Source organism: Carettochelys insculpta, chromosome 1 (assembly GCF_033958435.1).
Source record: "Carettochelys insculpta isolate YL-2023 chromosome 1, ASM3395843v1, whole genome shotgun sequence".
In the NCBI taxonomy this organism is placed as follows: Eukaryota; Metazoa; Chordata; order Testudines; family Carettochelyidae; genus Carettochelys; species Carettochelys insculpta.
Window position 1 is genome coordinate 320,797,659 of NC_134137.1, and position 18,492 is coordinate 320,816,150.

At 44.4% G+C, this 18,492-nt stretch overlaps 1 protein-coding gene across 9 annotated transcripts in view; it reads left to right on the forward strand.

The window, feature by feature from the left end:
* Positions 1 to 18,492, forward strand: part of SCAF11 (SR-related CTD associated factor 11) — a 109,372-nt gene that overhangs the window by 49,999 nt on the left and 40,881 nt on the right. For 7 of the 9 annotated variants that reach the window (XM_075014122.1, XM_075014102.1, XM_075014073.1 and 4 more), the window contains 3 exons: positions 891 to 946; positions 6,988 to 7,085; positions 18,395 to 18,484. In XM_075014122.1, coding sequence (XP_074870223.1) covers positions 891 to 946; positions 6,988 to 7,085; positions 18,395 to 18,484 — 244 coding nt within the window. Of the gene's footprint in view, positions 1 to 890; positions 947 to 6,987; positions 7,086 to 16,426; positions 16,509 to 18,394; positions 18,485 to 18,492 lie in introns of those variants that run through there. The other 2 variants (XM_075014127.1, XM_075014134.1) reach the window with 2 other exon arrangements.

The window sequence follows — 18,492 nt, forward strand, 5'->3', positions numbered from 1 at the left end:
GTCTCACTGTAAGGAATTTTCTCCAGCCTTTGAATCATTTTTGTGGCTCTTCAACCCTCCCCCCAGCCCCAGCACAATGAATGGAAATTGTATGTGTGGACAGTTCGTGAAATCAGTCATCTGTCTTGATAGTCTTTCCGCTCTTTTTCAGTAATCCATGAGTTCACAAACCCTTTCATACTGTCAACCATAACTAAATAGAAAGTGTAATGAGCCACTTTAACTCTTTTCTCTCATTCACTATTGCATATCACTTGGTGGCAGGTATAGCAATTGCTAAATAGTAGTCTTTATTGTATTAGCATATTAAGAAAGTGGTGATCTATTTTTCCCTGTTTGTTATGGTAATTTAGTGGTTGGAAATAAGGAGAGCTGTTCGATTAGTTAGATATGTGACCTACAAGCTGTTTGGTCTTAGATAAGTTTAAGAATTGCTTTAAAAATCTCTAAGTTATAATGAATAACTTTTGTAATCTGAAAAGCATAAATTTAGTTCTGTTAGCATCTCTCCAAATGATTGCTGAGAAATTCCTTGGGGAAGAGTGTGTCACAACATAAACATAGTCTCACTGACTTCTTTATCTCTGCTGATGATGCTGTACGTTTGTTATGATTTATATAAATTAATAGACTACCCAATATTTTATCTTCCAGTCTTGTATGTACTAGTAACAATTTCCTCTCAAAATGGTTCCCAACAGATTTTATTGATTATTCCCTAAGAATTTACTTCTTGCCTGTTGACTTAAAAAATAAGAGTGTTTGGAGATCTTCTCACCTGCAAGTGCATATGATATTGCTGTTGCACGGGTGTTCTTACGTGTATGATTAAAAAAAAAGCAGAATATGTTAAAATTGAGACCAAATGTGTAATCTTAATTTTTGTACAGGTGGTACTTCAGATGATGGCGGAAATAAGGATACTGCATCTGCAAAGATAAACAAGGTTTGTTCAAATAACTGGAGGAACTATCTTGGTTGAAAATAACTAAGAAGTGAAAGTGTCAAGGGTTTTTTTAATATTGCAAATTATTTTGACAGTTAACTTGTTTTATCTGAAATGGTGCATACCTGCATTGTTTAAATGTAAGTGATTCAAGTAATACTGGTTATGTGAAACTGTTTCTTGACAATCTACCTGCAATAGTTTTGTACTGGTACGTTGTGTTCACTTACACTAAAATGTCACAAGAGTACCCTGCAGTTACGTAAAGGTGAGTTGTAATATGGTTCCAAATCTTAGGTTGTGGCATCTGGAGTGCTTAAAGTTGCAAACTGTTGTCTTAGAGAAGCTATTGTATCTTTTTCACCACCTTGAGACATCAGCCACTAGCTCTTAAGCAAGGGAATTAATAAATCGAGGCCGTAGAGGGATGCCTGAATCAAAAGGTGTACTTAACCAAGTAATTTGCTATGTCAGTAAATATTCAAATTTAGAAGAACTCCATTTCTGGGGTTGTCTGAAGATAATCATCTATCATCTTCCAGTTCTTCCTGCTTTGTATAATTTAATGTTATACCAAAGATTTAGAGTCAGGGTTACAAGGAATCGTGAAGTCTCCAGTCAGTTTTTTCATAGCTAGCTGCCCTCTGTGCCCAGAGGTTTTCTTTAATTTTGCCTACGAATTCTTTGTTTGCTGTTAGTTCTTATAGAAACCTACAGCTGTTTAAAAATGTATCATGCATAGTGTAGGTTTATGCCATCAGTGTTCCTGGTGTTTGGTGGGCCTTGAGGATATCTGTTTTCAGGATCATGGTTGAGGTGGGCCTTTACATCTTGAAACCCAAAAGTAGATCCAGGCTTTCTTTTACTGGGATAGCCCTCATAATCCAGGTCTCTTGACCTGTTTTTCGGAGGTGTCTGGTTCCCAAAATAAGTAAATAAAGTTTATGCCTCCACTCAGAAGCATCTGAAGTGGGCAAATAGACCTTTGATGTCACATCAGGCCATATCAGTCTGGCTTTGGGATGAATCAACAGTCTGAATATCCAGTTCTAGTGCTGTTTGTTATGGCTTCTCTGGAATAGCCTCAGTCATTGAAGCTGAAATGTGTTAATATAAGACAGTATGCCATAGATATAAGGGACCTTATCTTTCTTTAGCGGAAATCCATGGAAAAAGATGTTTGTTAATATTGGTGGAAGAAGTACAGAGCTCAGAATTATCCATAACAAAATTGCTTACTTACAGTATTCATGTATTTTAAATATCCTTGAAAACTAGCTAGATTTAATTATATGGAAAGAGGGAAAAGATGGCAAACAATTAAGCCTAGAGCTTCTTCTGTGTGTACCTTTTCAAAACATATCCTAGTACATGTTCCTGTAGCCGATACGTCCTTTGGTTTGATAGTCTTCGAGTCTTCAATACTACCTCGTAGGTCCTCACACCTTCCTGCTCTGTCTCATTTAGCCATAGTGGAATACACACAGAAAGTGAGGTTCTTGCCTTTTATGGTAACTGGGGTTCTTTGAGATGTATGGTCCATGTGGGTATTCCACTACCTGCTCTCCTTCCCTTCTGTTTTAGATTTTTGTCTCTGGGAACTGTAGTAGAGGAGAGGTGGTCAATCTGTACTGCTCCTTGTACTGTCAGTTCAGAGCTCAAGGAGTGTAGTCATAGACCAATAGATACTACTGTCAAAAATTTTCATATTATCACATGTGTAGCTACAGTGGAATGCAGGAGGAGCCCATGCATCTCAAAGAACTGCAGTTACTGTACCAGGATGTGATATTTTTGACTTTCCTTATTTAAAAAAAATAAACTCAAAATATGGAAAAAAACTTCATTCTGGGCCAAACACTCAATCACTCTTCATGCAGATCTAATAATGAACACCAAATAGCCATGAAAAATGGCATCTTCAATGGTTATACATTAAACTTTAGAAATGTTTTTGTATTGTTCTCAACAGCATCACTTTTTAGTTTTCAGAATGTTTGAAACTTAATCTTTTGGCCTGAGCAAGAGGAGAATATAGCTGATTAGGCGAGTCAGTTAATTACGGTTAATTTACATAACTATCTCAAGATTAATCTTGATTAAAACAAATGCACTTTTAATGACATTGTTAAATAATGGGATACCAATTGAAAATTATAAAATTTTGGATTTTTTCTACATACAGTGCTCGCTATTTTTTATTACAAATATTTGTATGGTAATATAATGGTGAGCTGAGGCACAATCACTGTGGCTGCATCTACACTAGCAAGATTTTTGAAAAAGCCAGGGCTCTCTTTAAAAAAAAGCCTATGGGGCATCTACACAAAAAATGTGTTTTTGTTATTAAATTCGAAGAATGCAGCATTTTTTCTGGTGTTCCTCTTCCAGATGAGAGAGAGCACCTTTTTCCAAAAGATTCTTTTTTGGTGGGGGAAAATGTGTGTAGATACGCCCAGGGCCCTTCTTTTGACAGAACAGTCCTCATGGCACTGGATATTTCAATTCCTGGCCTGTTCTTTTGAAAGAGCAGGGCCTGTGTGGGCGCGCTCTATCAAAAGAACGGATTGACTTTTTTGATCCACTTCTTTGTGTGTGGATGCTCTTTCAAAAGAATATTTTTTGGAAGAGGTCTTCCAGAAGAACGTTTTTCAGAGGATTGCTATAGTGTATGCATAGCCCAAGAGTGCACAGAGTTGGAAGCCCCCGTCACCCCCACCTCTAGGCTTCTCTAAAAGTTCCATCCTCGTCTCCCCGTGTAGTGTCATATTCTCCCCAAATATAAAAACACTTCTTGGGAACATAGGCATCTCTTTGCCCCCATCCATTGCAAGGTCCCCTCTCTACTTCCTTCTTTGTATGCTGCTGTCCATGGTTCTGCTGGGGGTCACAGACAGCTCTGAAGGTTTGATGCTTCTTCTGCCTCTTTATAAGACTCTACACTACGAGATAAATTTGATATATAAAAAAAATAGATATACAAATTAAGTAATCATGAATTTGAATACAGTGTCCAGAAAGCTTCTCGAAATTCAACCCACCTTTTGTACCTGTCGAACCTCTGCATCCTTGTTGCCCCCATGCAAGTTTGACAGCATGAGTACTACATTGGGGGTACCTATCCCACAGTGCCTTAGCTCTGGTTGCTTGTGGATGTTTCTTGTTGGAATCCCAGAATTCCAATCACTGTCCCATAATTCACTATCAGTAACCGCGCAAAAAAGAACTGGAGGTCACGCCATTTCCTGCTGCAGCATTCTAGCGCAAGCATGGATCCACGAATGCTCCAAATCATAGCACAGATTTTTTGTTTCAGCAACCACAGCTGCTGTTGCACAATTTGTCCTTCAGTTCCAAAGCTTGATGGCATTTGTCTATACCGGTGGTGGTATGTAACACCCAATGGTGGTGGTGCTGAGGATGGTGTTTTGGAACAGCAGTTGTGCCAACTGTGCTCCAAGAATGCCAAGTTGGTGGCTGGCATGAATGCATTGATGACAGTGGAGCAGTGTTTTTGGACTTGAGAGACCAGCACACACCAGTAGGATCACATCGTTTTGGAGTCCTGTGATGACCAGCAGAGGGTGCAGAACTTTTGCATGCGCAAGTCCACCTGTATGGAACTTTGATGCACTGGCACCTGCCCTGAAGCGCAGCAACGCCAAAATGAGTCAGGTTTTAATGGTACAGAAACGAGTGGCAACCCCCAACAGTTACCAGTCAGTGGCAGATCTACAGTGGGGTCCATGGTGATGGAGGTGGCCCATCTATCTGTCGGCATCTCCTGTGACCTTGGGAGATGAACAGGCCATAGTGGATGGCTTTGCTGCCCAGGCCTTTCCGACCTGCAGTGAGGCAATAGATGGCACACACATCCCTATCATGGCCCCAGCACACCTGGCATTGGAATATATTAATCAAAAGGGGTACTTCTCCATGGTCATGCAGGGATTTGGTAGATCACAAAGGTTGTTTTACCAGTGTCAATGTCGGCAGGTCAGGGAGGGTTCACGACATGCGCGTGTTCTGAAATTTGGGACTGTACCGAAAGCTCCTGGATGGGACCTTTTTCCCTGATCAGAAAATCAAGATTGGCGAAGTGGAGATGCCCGATTTTATATTGGGTGACCCTGCTTGCCCTCTGCTTCCCTGCCTGATGAAACCCTACACCAGAGCCCTGGACCGCAGCAAGGAAAACTTTAATTACCGACTGAGCAGGTGCAGAATGATCATGGAATGCACCTTTGGATATTTGAAAGCAAGGTTCAGATGTTTATTGACCTGTTTGGATGTTTCTGAAGCCAATGTTCCCACTATTATTACATCGTGCACTATTTTTCACAACATATGTGAATCAAGGCGGGAGTGTTTCTTGTCTATACGGCATTCTGAAGTGGAGGCAATAGGCAGGGCTTATCGCAGCTGTCTATGCTGCCATCCAGCAGTACCCATGCTCAGGTTTCAGCAATAAGGGATGCTGTAAAAACAGCTTTATAAATGATCTGTACTGTACATAGTACCTATGTATGTCTCTGTCGTAATGCCAGTAAATCAACTATGCTGTAATGAATGAATGCTCTTTTTTGGTGGGACAAGGAAGTTTCACTGCCCCCTCTCACACCGGCCTGGTTCCCTTAGCTGTTTGTCTGTTGTGGATGAGCTGTGCCTTTGGCAGCACTCACCTCCCCCCACCCCCGCCCGGTTCCCTCAGCCATGTGTCTGCTGCAGACAAGGGAGTTTCACTGCCCAGCTGTCCTCCACCCCACCCTCTCACCCCCAGGTCTGGTTCTCTCAGCCGTGTGTCTGCTGCAGACCAGGGAGTTTCACTGGATGCCCTTTTTATTTGCAGGACTGGGATGCTAAATTCCAATTCAAATTTTCATTCAAATTCAATCCAAACTTCACAGGCTTACTTTGACCTTCTTCCTGTACACCTGACATCTGTGCACAACAAAATGGCCATACTTGGAGGGTCACCATGTAGCTTTCTGAGATACATAGAGGATGCTTCTGGAGCATAACAAATTTGAGTTAAAGACATGGTGCTTCCACACTAGCCTTGATTTTGAGATTTTAAAGTCAATATGGACGCTATACCTGTCCAGTAATATCGATATTCTGTAACTGGTATTATGGCTCAATTAATTGAGTTAACAGTATTACGTGTGAGGACAGTCATGTTTAAATATCGAGCTAAAGCCTTGAAATTTGAATTTATCTTGTAGTGTAGATGTAGCCCTCCTCCCCTGAACCTCTGCAGTTGTGCGCAGTTCTGTATGCCTCAGACACCCCATCTGTCCCTACCTACCAAAAGTTCTCCTTCCTGTCAAACTGCCTCTTTAGAGTCTCTGTGCTAGGTAGATCTGGCAGCCAGTGTTTCATCTAATTTTTTCCTTCTGTGGACAGAATGCTTTTTATGTGTACCACCAATAGAAACACATGTTGCCGGGTGTGGGCACTCGGCAAATCAGCTAGGTGGCATCTGAATCTCTCCTTGGTAGCCGCCTAACACCCCATGCAAGCTGACAACGTTGGAGGAAGGAAGTAGCTGCATTTAATTTGTGCATTGCCTTTTTAAAGCAAAGTTGATGAATGTGGTGGTACATAACACCAGTTTTCTTAACCCTAAAAAAGGTGAAACCTGACAATTTTCTGAACTCTTTTAAAGGTGTTCTTGTGTGGATTCAGATGTTTATTGTAGTGTGGCTCATTAGGTAGAGGGGTTAGGGAAAAACTTGAGACTGAGAAAAATTGTTGAATTTTTCCTGTACCAAAGAGAGTCTGATTGGGAAGAATGAAATTTGCCCTCAAAAAAGATATGTATAAACTTGGATATATAGTTTCCATCATTTGACTATAGCAATTTATCCTGCATTAACTGCAAATATAAATACAGGTTTAGTTATAAAGCATTAATAATAAACATCTAAAGCAAATCTTGCTGATGCGATTTAAAATCTATGCACAGTGATGGATTAAGTGTTAAAAATGCTGAAGGTTTAGTATTAGCTGTGTCTTTCATTTACAATTTTATTTTGTAGCCCAGAAGACAGAGCTGCTCTAGTGAGTGCTTCAGAAATAATTTCTGCAATAGATCTACTTCCACTGGAGAAACTTTCTCTAGCTATAGAAATGACTGGTGAGTATTTGTTAACGCTTTACCCAAATTGCTATGTAAATTTTGGCATAGTAGATGGATTAATTTGTAATTCAGTCATGCTTTCATTCCTTTTTTATTGCCCCAAATCAGGGCTGCTGTTCAATCTCAGTTAACTCACATGATTAACTCAGAATTAATCAAAATTTTAAAAACATTACCCATGACTAATCACACTGTGAAACAGAAAGACAATTGAAATGTATTAAATATTTGGATGTTGTTTTCAAATACATTCACTGCTATTACAACGCAGAATACGAAGTACACTGTGCTCGCTTAATATTTTTGATTCCAAAGATCTCTCTGTAAAAATGATATTCAGGCATCTTTAAGTTCGCCTCATACAAGTACTGTAGTGCAAATTCTCCATGACAATAGTGCAGCTTGCAAACAGAGAAATTTTTGTTAAATAACTTCTCTCAAAAATATAATATAAAACTTAAGAGCTTATTAGTGCAGTAGTTCTATTTCTTCTTCAGTCTATCAATAAGACATATCAGTTTATTTACGTTACCGGAGATTATGCTGCTGGCTTCTTATTTACAATGTCACCTGCAAGTGAGAACAGGTGTGTTCATGGCACTTTTGTAATAGGCATTTCAAGGTATTTACATGCCAGCTATGTTAACATTAATATTCCCCTTCATGCTTCAGCTTCCATTGCAGAGGACATGTTCATGATGCTCATTTAAAAAAATGCATTAATTAAATTGTTGGGGGGAGAATTGTATGACTCCTGTTCCAATGTACCCATGTTCTGCCATATATTTCATATTATAGCAGTATCAGATAATGACCCAGTACATTTTTTGTCTTACATTTTTGCAGCCAATTTGACAAAATGCAAAGAAGTTACCAGTGAGAGATTTCTAAAAATGGCTACAGTGCTCAACCCAGCGTTTAAGACTCTGAAGTGCTGTCCAAAATCTGGGAGGGACAAGAAGTGGTGCATTTTTCAGAAATCTCAGTGTTTTAAAAAAACACAATCAAACCACCAAAAAAGAGAAGTCAGCCTCTTTAGTGGCATCTGGCTCATTGTGATGAAAATGAATGTCTTTCTGCTCTGCTTTGGATGATTATCAAGCAGAACCTGTAATCAGCATGGATACATGTCCTCTGGAATGGTGGTTGAAGCATGAAGGGAAACATGACTCTTTAGCACAGTTGGTACATAAATAGTTTGCAATGCCAGCTAGAACAGTGCCGTGTGAACACCTGTTCTCCCATTCAGGTGACATTATAGACAGGAAGTGATTAGCATTATCTCTTGTAAATTGTAATCAAACTTATTTTTCTGAGTGATTGGCTGAAAGAGAAGTAGGACTGAGTGGGCTTGTAGGCCCTAAAGATTTACATGTTTAATGCAATTACTTTTGTACTTAATTCTGCATTTGTAAATTCAGCTTTTGTGAAAGAGAATGAACTACAGTACTTGCATTAGGTAAATTGAAAATACTTGCACTGTAAAAAACTAAAGAAAAGTAGGTATTGTATTCAGTTTTTCAACTTAATTCAGTAGATTTGAAAATGGAGGAAGCATCCAAAATATTTGGAAAAGATATTCTGTAATTTTACAACACTATTAATTGCAGTTATATTTTCGTCACGTGAGAGCTCTACCCCAAATATACGTAATTTTCTCACACTCACTGATAAACAAAAGCCTTCATTTTTAATGTAAAGTCTTACATAGAGACTCAATTCAATAATCCATCCCCATGCATCAAAGCATGTGATTATATGCTCAAGCCTCACTGGCTTGAATAGGATTGAACTTTAAGCACGTGCTTGACTGCCTTGCTGAATAAGACAAGACCATTATTAATTGAGTCTCAAAATAATGAAAGAACACCATTCAGAGCAGGGGTAAAGTTTAGATAATAGGTTGCTGTGTAGTAGAGAGAATCTTCTGGGGTTGATCTTACTGAGCTCAGAGAGGAGTGTTTTTCCATCTCCCTGAATAAACTTTTGGTAAGTCTCCCACTATTTTTAAGTCAGTACATGAGGAGATCACAAGTATTTGAGTGCTCAGATGGGTAGGTATGATAGGAAAAAGTTGGGGAACTCATGATGCATGCCAAATGCCTAAAGAGAGAAAAAATAACACCTTGAACTTGAGTTGCATAATAAAACGGAGAAATTCTATATCATATTTGGTACTATATAAAGAAATGGAGTTCCACCTCATTTCCCATATATACTTCCAATACTAAATGTAAGGATAACTGAGTTTCTCTACCCCTTACTCTTGTCACAGACCTTTCCCAAATATACATCTTGAAGGAGTCTTCTAGAGGATTGGTAAATACTGAAACTCCATTCTTCTCTTAAAAAGTTCATGAATTAAAGTCCCATACTCAATTCCTTCAAGACTTTTTGAGATGTAATCATTGTTTTCCACTCCTAATCTGTGTGTCTATTTATGACATAGTCAGGGGTCAGCAACCAAAATAGCAGGAAGAGCCATTTTTCTCAACAGGATAAAAAACTCAATAATTCAAGAGCCACAGTGCACGCAGGTATGAGATGGTGCACAGTAAATAATGTCAATACTTTTGTAAGCCCTATTTTAAGAACAGTGCACACAAACAACAATTGGTAACGAGATACAAGTTTACTGCAGGATGTTCACAAATTTTTTGCATGTTCTGTTTCCTCACACTTTACATGTGTGTATTTGTACCACTGTCTTCCAGACTTTCACTCCCAAACCTTCTTCCCCCCCCCAATTGCTAGATGTCATCTGCTTCTGCCTGTCAAATACAGTAAGCATATAGAGACAACAGTTACATCATTTCAAACAAATATGCTGTTGATGTGAATTCATATCAATGAAATGGAACATTTAATTATTTTTAGCATCTTAAGTATACTCAAAGTTTTCAAATTATCGATATTTTCAAAAATGCACACTGCTGATGTGAGTTCATGTCAGTGAAATGGGACGTTTAATTATTTTCAGAAGTATACTGACAAAGGTTTCAGCTTACCAACATTTTAGTGCAATTTCTGCTGCTGAGCTTCTTTGGATAGTTCAGCGTTTGATTAGTAGGCTGTCATTTTCATTTTCAAGCAGGAATGTAGACTTTCATCCTTCAGTTGACTTCTCAGTTTGCTTTTTACGAAATTCATATTGAAAACACTTGCTTGCACAAGTAAGTAGATCCAAAGACGGAGAGGATACCAAATGCATATCTCTTCCTGTTACTACAGGCATCTGGTAAAGATTTCCAAACTTCAGACAATTTGGTCTTGTCTTTTTTTAAAGATCAAGCATTTCAGTCCATCTGTGTTTAAGTGCCAGGGTAGAATTCTGCCTCCTTCTTCAAGTGTCCCCGTGGGTGCTCCACATTAGGTGTCGGGTTCGCCCGGCGCCGCAGATGGGATCTTCCAAGCAGTTTCTGCCGGACCACGCATGCGCTGGTGTGTGCCGCTCCCCTGCGCGCTCCTGGCCACGTGCGCAGTCCGGTCCCCGCCAGTTCCTCTTAACCGCCGTCGGCTGCAGACGGAATCCGACTAGGCTACGGCCAAGTTAGCGTATTCAGTGGTTTTAATTGTTTTTCTTTAAAGTTTCAAGTTCTTAGTCTCTTGTTCAGTTAGCCAGTTGTTATTTTCAAAAAAAAAAAAAAAAACAAAAACAAGAAACAACAAGCGGGATGGCATTCAGTCCAGTCCTAGTAACAAGCGGAGCGCCGGAGGCCAGGAGCCTAGGGCCATTAGCCCTCCTGCCGCGGCAGGCTATCGGAGAGGGGGGAAAAGAGCACAGAGAAGGTGCTAAGTACCCCATTAACAACTAAAAGACTCACCAACAATGTCCTCTTCAGGATTCAAGAAATGTGAGTCTTGCCGAGAGGCAATGCCAGCGTCTGATGGGCACAGTCACTGCATAAGGTTTCCTTGGGGAGTCCCATGTCACGCAGAAATGCTCCTTCTGTGCAAAACTAACAGCCAGAGCAAGGAAGGACAGGGAGATGCGGCTTAAAATGCTGCTCTTCGACAAGGCCCTCCAGCCAGACGTGCCGGAGCGGCCGCAGCAGGAGGGACCCTCCGGGGCCCATAAAAGGAAAGCCGCCTCCCTCACCCCATCAGCGCAAAAACGGAGGAAAGTCTCCCCAGCCCGATCCCTGCCGGCAGCAACAGCGAGCGGGATGGGAGGAGCACACAGCCCCCAGCCGTAGCAACAGCTGATCGGTGGCGGCACGGAGAGCCACGTGGAGGCGGCTCAGCCTCCGATAATCAAACAGCCGCCCCACACTGCAGGCAGGGCGGCGGCTAAACAAGCGCCGGTACCGGCGGCACCGCAGGCAGAGGCACCGACCCCCGGGGAACCGGCAGTGCAGAGCACACAGGCATGCAGCCTGCAGGCACCGGAGGACACCGCCCGTGCGGCACCGCCCATGAGCGTGCCGAGCGCGGCGCGGACGGGGCCAAGATCCCCTGCACGTCAGGGGGCGGAGCCACCCCCGCAAGGGAGGGGGAAGGCTGCACACAAAACAAGGCACCACAGCCCCTCTCCAGACAGGGCTGCAGAGTTGTTTTCTCTCAGCCCTCCACTTATGCTGCAGACTCCAGCTAGAAGGCAGGGGTCCCCCTAGCCTACCCGGAGCCCCCGTCTCCATTTTTACAACCAACCTCGCCCTGGCTGGGACCACTTTCACCCTTCCTGGGGTTTGAGCCGCTGGAATACTATCACAAATTGCTCTCTCCAGTGTCCCAGGTCTCTCGACGATCTCGCTCCCCCAGACACAGGGCGTATGCACCAAGGGAGTGGTGCAGGTCACCTTCCCAGGAACAGTGCCCATGCTGCCATGGTCGCCCCTGTCACGCGGGGCATAAACATCCCCGGCAGTCTACCAGGGAAAGATCCCCACAGACGGTCCCGTATCCCCGAGGGCAATCACGAACGGGGACAGAGACTCAAGTATCTCAGGGGGAACTGGTTATGGAACCCCGAGATTTTCCCTTGCAAGCTTCCAGCGAGCGGATATACCATCACCAACAGGAACCAGAAGGTCCAGAGAGGCGTATCCTAGTGGTTCCTCGCTCTCCTCCCTGGACGAGGCTACGGCCCCGGGGGACGTCCATCCTCTGGACAATCTCAAACAGTTTCAAGAGCTGTTTAAGAGGGTGGCCTTCACGCAAGGCATCCAGACAGCAGAGGTGCAAGAGAAACACCATAAGCTCCTCAAAAATCTGAGACCTCCGGCCTCCTCCAAAATAGCAATACCGCTTGATGAAGCAATCTTGGAGTCCGCCACTACGATATGGCAGACCCCTGCGACTATTCCGCCTGTCCACAAGAGAGCAGATAAGAAATACTTCGTGCCGGCGAAGGGCATGGAGTTCCTGTTCAGCCACCCACAACCAAATTCCTTGGTGGTGGAGTCGTCGCAACAAAGATCAAAGACATCTCAATTCAAGACAGGGGGAACAGACAAAGATGCCAAGAAGCTAGAACTGTTCGGCAGAAAGGTCTACTTCTCCTCCACCCTACTGTTGCGAATGGCAAATGACGCAGCGCATCTAGCGAACCATAATTTCGACAACTACACTAGGTTAACCTCCCTCATGGACTCGCTTCCAGAGGACAAGAAACCGGTGCTCAAGGCCATCGTGCAAGAAGGCTACGCGGCCTCGAGGACGGGAGTTCAGATCGCCCTGGATGTTGCGGACACAGCAGCACGCTCCACAGCTACGGCAGTGGTGATGCGAAGGGAGTCCTGGCTCCAGACTTTGGGTATACCGAGGGATCTGCAGGCAAAGATAGTCGATCTTCCCTTCGACTCGCAGAAGCTGTTTGCTCAATCAACTGACTCGGTCCTTCATTCCAGTAAAGATTCAAGAGCCACACTTAGGACCCTGGGGATTTACACCCCTCCATACAGAAAGAAAAAGTACTACCCTCAACAAAGACGGTACCAGTACCAGCAACAGCGTCCCCAGAACCGCATGGGCGACATCAACAGCACCAGCAATACAGAACTCCCAGGCGGTGTTCCCAACGGAGCCGTGTGTCCTCGGGGCAGGACCAAAGGCCACAAGTTTGACACACAGATCCAGGGCTGCGCCATCACTACCATCGCACAAGGTCATCCAAAGCGGTTATTCCACCATCGCCTCCGACCATTCTATGACCAGTGGCAAAGGATCACCACAGACAAATGGGTGCTGGAGATCATAGCCACGGGGTACACCATCTCCTTCCAGTCGCTCCCACCGCCACGACCTGCACCCAGGCCTCACCTCCGGGAGGCCTCCCACGTAGAGAGGCTCAAGCAGGAGGTAGACCATCTCATGCTCATAGGGGCAGTGGAAAGAGTGCCGGAGCAACTGCAGGGGAGAGGGTTCTACTCCAGGTACTTCCTCACGGAGAAAAAGAAAGGAGGCTGGAGGCCCATCTTAGATCTTCGAGGCCTCAGCCAGTACCTGCGCAAGCAACGCTTTCAGATGATCACAATCGCCTCCATCCTTACTACACTGGATGATGGAGATTGGCTCGCAGCCCTCGACTTACAAGACGCGTATTTTCACATAACTATCCATCCGGCTCACCGACGATTCCTCCGGTTCATGGTAGGCAAAGAACATTTTCAATACAAGGTCCTACCGTTTGGCCTCTTCTCGTCCCCCAGAGTCTTCACCAAGACCTTGGCAGTGGTGTCAGCCTACCTGCACAGACGGGGTATTTATATTCCCGTATCTGGACGACTGCCTACTCAAAGGGGCCTCGAAGGAGGAGGTACTACGCATGATACGCGTCACAGCAGGCACGTTCTCTTCGCTCGGCCTGGTTATCAATCTGGCAAAATCAAAGATAGACCCCACACAGGACAGAGAGTTCATAGGGGCACGCACAAATTCTATTACAGCGAGAGTGTATCTGCCAGAGACTCGCTTTCGGGTCATCGGCTCCCTCGTGCAAGTCATCACCTTCAGCCCTACGGTGCCGGTTCTGATGTGCTTACAGCTGCTGGGCCACATGGCAGCAGCAACGTTCGTAGTACAGAACGCCAGGTTACACATGCGCAGCATGCAGCACTGGCTGGCAAGCGTATACAAACCGGCAGCACACACCGTTCACAGGGTGGTGTCGCCCACAACAGAGGTGCGCAAATCCCTGCAATGGTGGGTAAACCCCAAGAACTTGCTAACAGGGGTACCCTTCCGCCAACCACAAATATCGGTTTTTCTTACTACAGATGCCTCCCTCATAGGGTGGGGAGCACACATGGGCGAAGAGGTGACGCAAGGGCCGTGGTCCTCCACGGAGCAGTCACTGCACGTGAACACTGCTCTGAGCTCCAGTATGTTTAATGCCTGCAGACACTTTCGAGACCATATACAAGGCAAAGTAGTCGGGATCAGTACAGACAATACCTCCACCATGTTTTATATAAATCGGCAAGGAGGAGCTCGGTCCCGTGCCTTATGTGCGGAAGCAGTCCGGTTGTGGAACTGGTGCATCGCCAACAATATAACCTTGAAAGCCTCGTACTTACCAGGCGCTCACAGTGTGAAGGCAGAGCAGCTGAGCAGGCGTTTTGCACTCACGCACGAGTGGCAGATCCGTCCCGATCTGCTACGACTGATTTTTCACGCATGGGGCTTTCCCCAGATAGACTTGTTTGCCACTCAACACAACAAGAAGTGCCCACAATTCTGCTCCAGGGCAGGACTGGGACGGGGGTCCTTGGGGGATGCATTCGCAATCTCCTGGCGGGGCCCCCTGCTTTACGCTTTTCCTCCCACAGTGCTGATCCACAAAGTCTTGTAGAAAGCCAGGAGGGAAGGAGCCCGAATGATCCTGATAGTCCCAACGTGGGATCGACAGCAATGGTTCCCCCTACTCCTGCGCATGTCAGACTGTCCACCGATGCCCCTTCCGGTGGCGGCGGATCTGCTCACGCAAGCCCAGGGGTCCATAGTGCATTCGCACCCCCAAGGCCTGCGACTACAAGCGTGGTTAATCCATGGCTCAGCTCCCTAGAGAGCACATGTACGGAGGAAGTGCAACAAGTCCTAGAAAGTAGCAGGAGGACTTCCACCAGGAAGACCTAAAAGCAGAAATGGACTCGCTTCATGGCATGGTGTTCTACCAAACAGCTAGCCCCCCTTTCGGTGCCTATACCTGTAATATTAGAGTATGTACTGGACCTCAAGAGAGGAGGACTCTCACTATCCTCGTTAAAGGTCCACCTTGCTGCCATTTCGGCGTTCAGACACGAAGAGGAAGGGCACACGGTGTTCGCCCATCCCATGGTTACCAGGTTCCTCAGAGGGTTGGTAAACCTATACGCCCCTCGGAAACCGCTTCCACCTTCGTGGAACTTGGACCTGGTGCTTAATGCGCTAACGGGACCACCGTTCGAGCCCTTGGCCACGGTTTCCCTCCGCCTCCTTACAATAAAGACGACCTTTCTCCTCGCAATCACGTCAGCTCGCAGGGTGAGCGAGCTTGCGGCAGTTATGGCAACGCCACCCTGCACTGTTTTTTGCAAGGAGGCGGTAACCATACGGCTCCATCCAGCCTTTGTTCCTAAAGTTTCTTCTGAGTTTCACATTAACGAACCTATTGTTTTACCCTCGTTTTATCCAGAGCCTCATAACTCTAACAAAGAGGCGCGCCTACACCTCCTGGACGGAGGAGGGCGCTAGCTTTCTATATAGACAGGACTAAGTCCTTCTGGAAAACAGATAGACTCCTAGTCTCTCTCGCTCCCAGATCAAAAGGAGAAGGTATCTCTTCGCAGAGAATCTCGAAGCACATCGTATCCTGCATAAAAATGTGCTACGAACTCAGAGACTCCTTTACTGACCACGCCCAGGGCTCACTCCACTAGGGTGGTGGCGGCATCAACAGCCTTTTTCAAGGGCGTTGCGCTAAAAGACATTTGCAGACCGGCGACCTGGTCATCCTATGACACCTTTGCCAAACATTACGCCCTTCACAGGGTATTCCAAGAGAATACCCGTCTTTTGACAGCGGTCCTCTCGGGGACAAGCTGCACATAATCCGATTACTCACCTCCTATCTTGGGTTCCTGCTGGGTAGTCACCTAATGTGGAGCACCCACGGGGACACTCGAAGAAGAAAGAAAGGTTACTCACAGTAGTAACGGTGGTTCTTCGAGATGTGTCCCTGTGGGTGCTCCACTACCTGCCCATCCTCCCCGCTTCGGATCTCTGTTTATGTTTTGCAGGAGCATCCGAGGCGGTTGGTCAAGGAACTGGCAGGGACCGGAGCGCGCACGTGGCCAGGAGCGCGCACGGGAGCGGCGTGCACCGACGCATGCGCGGTCCGGCAGAAACTGCTTGGAAGATCCAATCTGCGGCACTGGGCAAGCCCGACACCTAATGTGGAGCACCCACGGGGACACATCTCGAAGAACCACCGTTACTACGGTGAGTAACCTTTCTTTTCTAGATCTTCAGGTTGAGTCACCAGGCTTCTGACTATAGAATGCCACATGTCCTTGTCCTGCAAATCAGCTAATTCCAGTCCTGCTTGGTCCACTTCTGTAAATGTTGAAAAGTTGAGTGCAGAGGTATCGGATTCAAGGGGTTTCAACACAAATGACAAAGTTGCCTTTTCCTTCCTAAATTCCTGAACTCACCCTGCAAAGGCTTCTTGCATTTTCAGTATTGTATTGTTTAGGTTCCCAATGTTAAGCTCATACTTTGCCTCTTTGAATTGCTTCAGTGACAGGGAGTGAACCTGCCTCATTGTCTCTCACAAACAATGTTAGTTTTTGCTCAAATGATAACGCCTCTTCTAAAAGCAGGAGAGTGGTGTTTTCCTTTCCTTGTAGCTTTCTGTTAAGGCTATTTAAATGTGAGGTGATGTCCACTATAAAGTGAAATTTCTGTTGCCCCATAGAATCTGTCAGCTCTGAATGTTCACAGCCCTTTTCCAGCATGAATATGCTCACTTCTTCCAGACAGGTGCAAAATGCACAAGCACATTTCCCATGGAAAGCCACCATACCTGGTTGTACTGGAGAAGATTGGAATATTGACATTTAACCTCTTCAAGAAGTGAGCAGAACTGCCAGTGGTTCAAGCCTTTTCCCATTACTTTCTTGATGATCTGCATTACCAGCATCATCACATCTGTAATCTCAGGTGGAAACGTTTGTGCACAGAGTGGTTCATGATCAAGTATGCAGTGAAACAATATCACATTATGATCCAGGGTTTTCTTCAACAGAGAAACAAACCTCTGCTATGCCCCCTTCATACTGCGCATCCCATCAGTTGTGACTGAAATGTGTCTGGAGTTTTTCTGGGCAGTTAACAGATGAAAAATATCTTCTCCCCTTATTTGGCCTTTGAGTGGCACCATCTTAATAAGTTATCCTTTGGGTCCTTCAGAATTCACATACCTACCAAGAAGGGCAACTTATGCAACATCATCGACATCACTAGACTCATCACAAGCGAGAGAGGTTTATTAGTTTCCTTAATCTGCTGGCTGGTGATATGTAGCCATTTTTAGAGTTCTGTCCCTCACCATCTTTGCAGATGTAACCAAACTTGGTATAAATGTGAAGGATTGGGTCCATTCAGTTTGAAATTCTGTTTTCATCTTCTATTTTCCTCTTTTTTTTGAAGCCATTCCAACTCCACTTTAATTATGCCAATTTTACTTCACATTTAATTTCAGTTTTTTCTTAAAAATGCATGGTGCCCTTCACAGTAGGAATGCTGCAAGTCTCCTTTCCTTTTCAAAATCAAGGCTTTATTAGTAACATGATCAAAACACAGGTACAGTATCATATCCCACAATGCAGTGCACATATTAAAGGGGAAGTTATACAACATTTCAAGATCACGTATAATTTGCTATGTAAGTATGAGTTGTTCATCGTTGGTCTTTTAGACATTCACTGTTTATCGAAACTGATCAGGAGATTTTTTTTTACACATTGCAGTTAGTGACAGGAGCCACAAAAAAGTTCTTGAAGAGCTTCATGCAGCTCTGAAGCTGCACATTGCAGACCCCTGACCTAGTCAAAAGATGCCAGATACTACATTAAGCTGTCACTTTAGTAATTCCCACCCTTCCTTTGTATCGTAGGCTAACATGCAGTTTTGGGACATTCTTTGTCAGTTGCACTTTTCGGGTGGGAGGGGCCATTAAAAAAATCTTGAAACTTTAAATGTTTAAAAACATTTTAAAACTAATTTCAGAGTAATCGACTTGTTACTTGGCTCAATTATGGAAATGTGTAATGTCCAAGAGTGACATAATGCTCACTTTTAAAAAAAAAAAAAACTTTATTTTTCAGTACAGAATTTACAGAATTCCAAACAGTGATCAGACAGAAGAGACAAGAACTGGAATTGTTGTCGTCATCTGTGTTAGCTGGAGTTCAAAGGTAAAGTG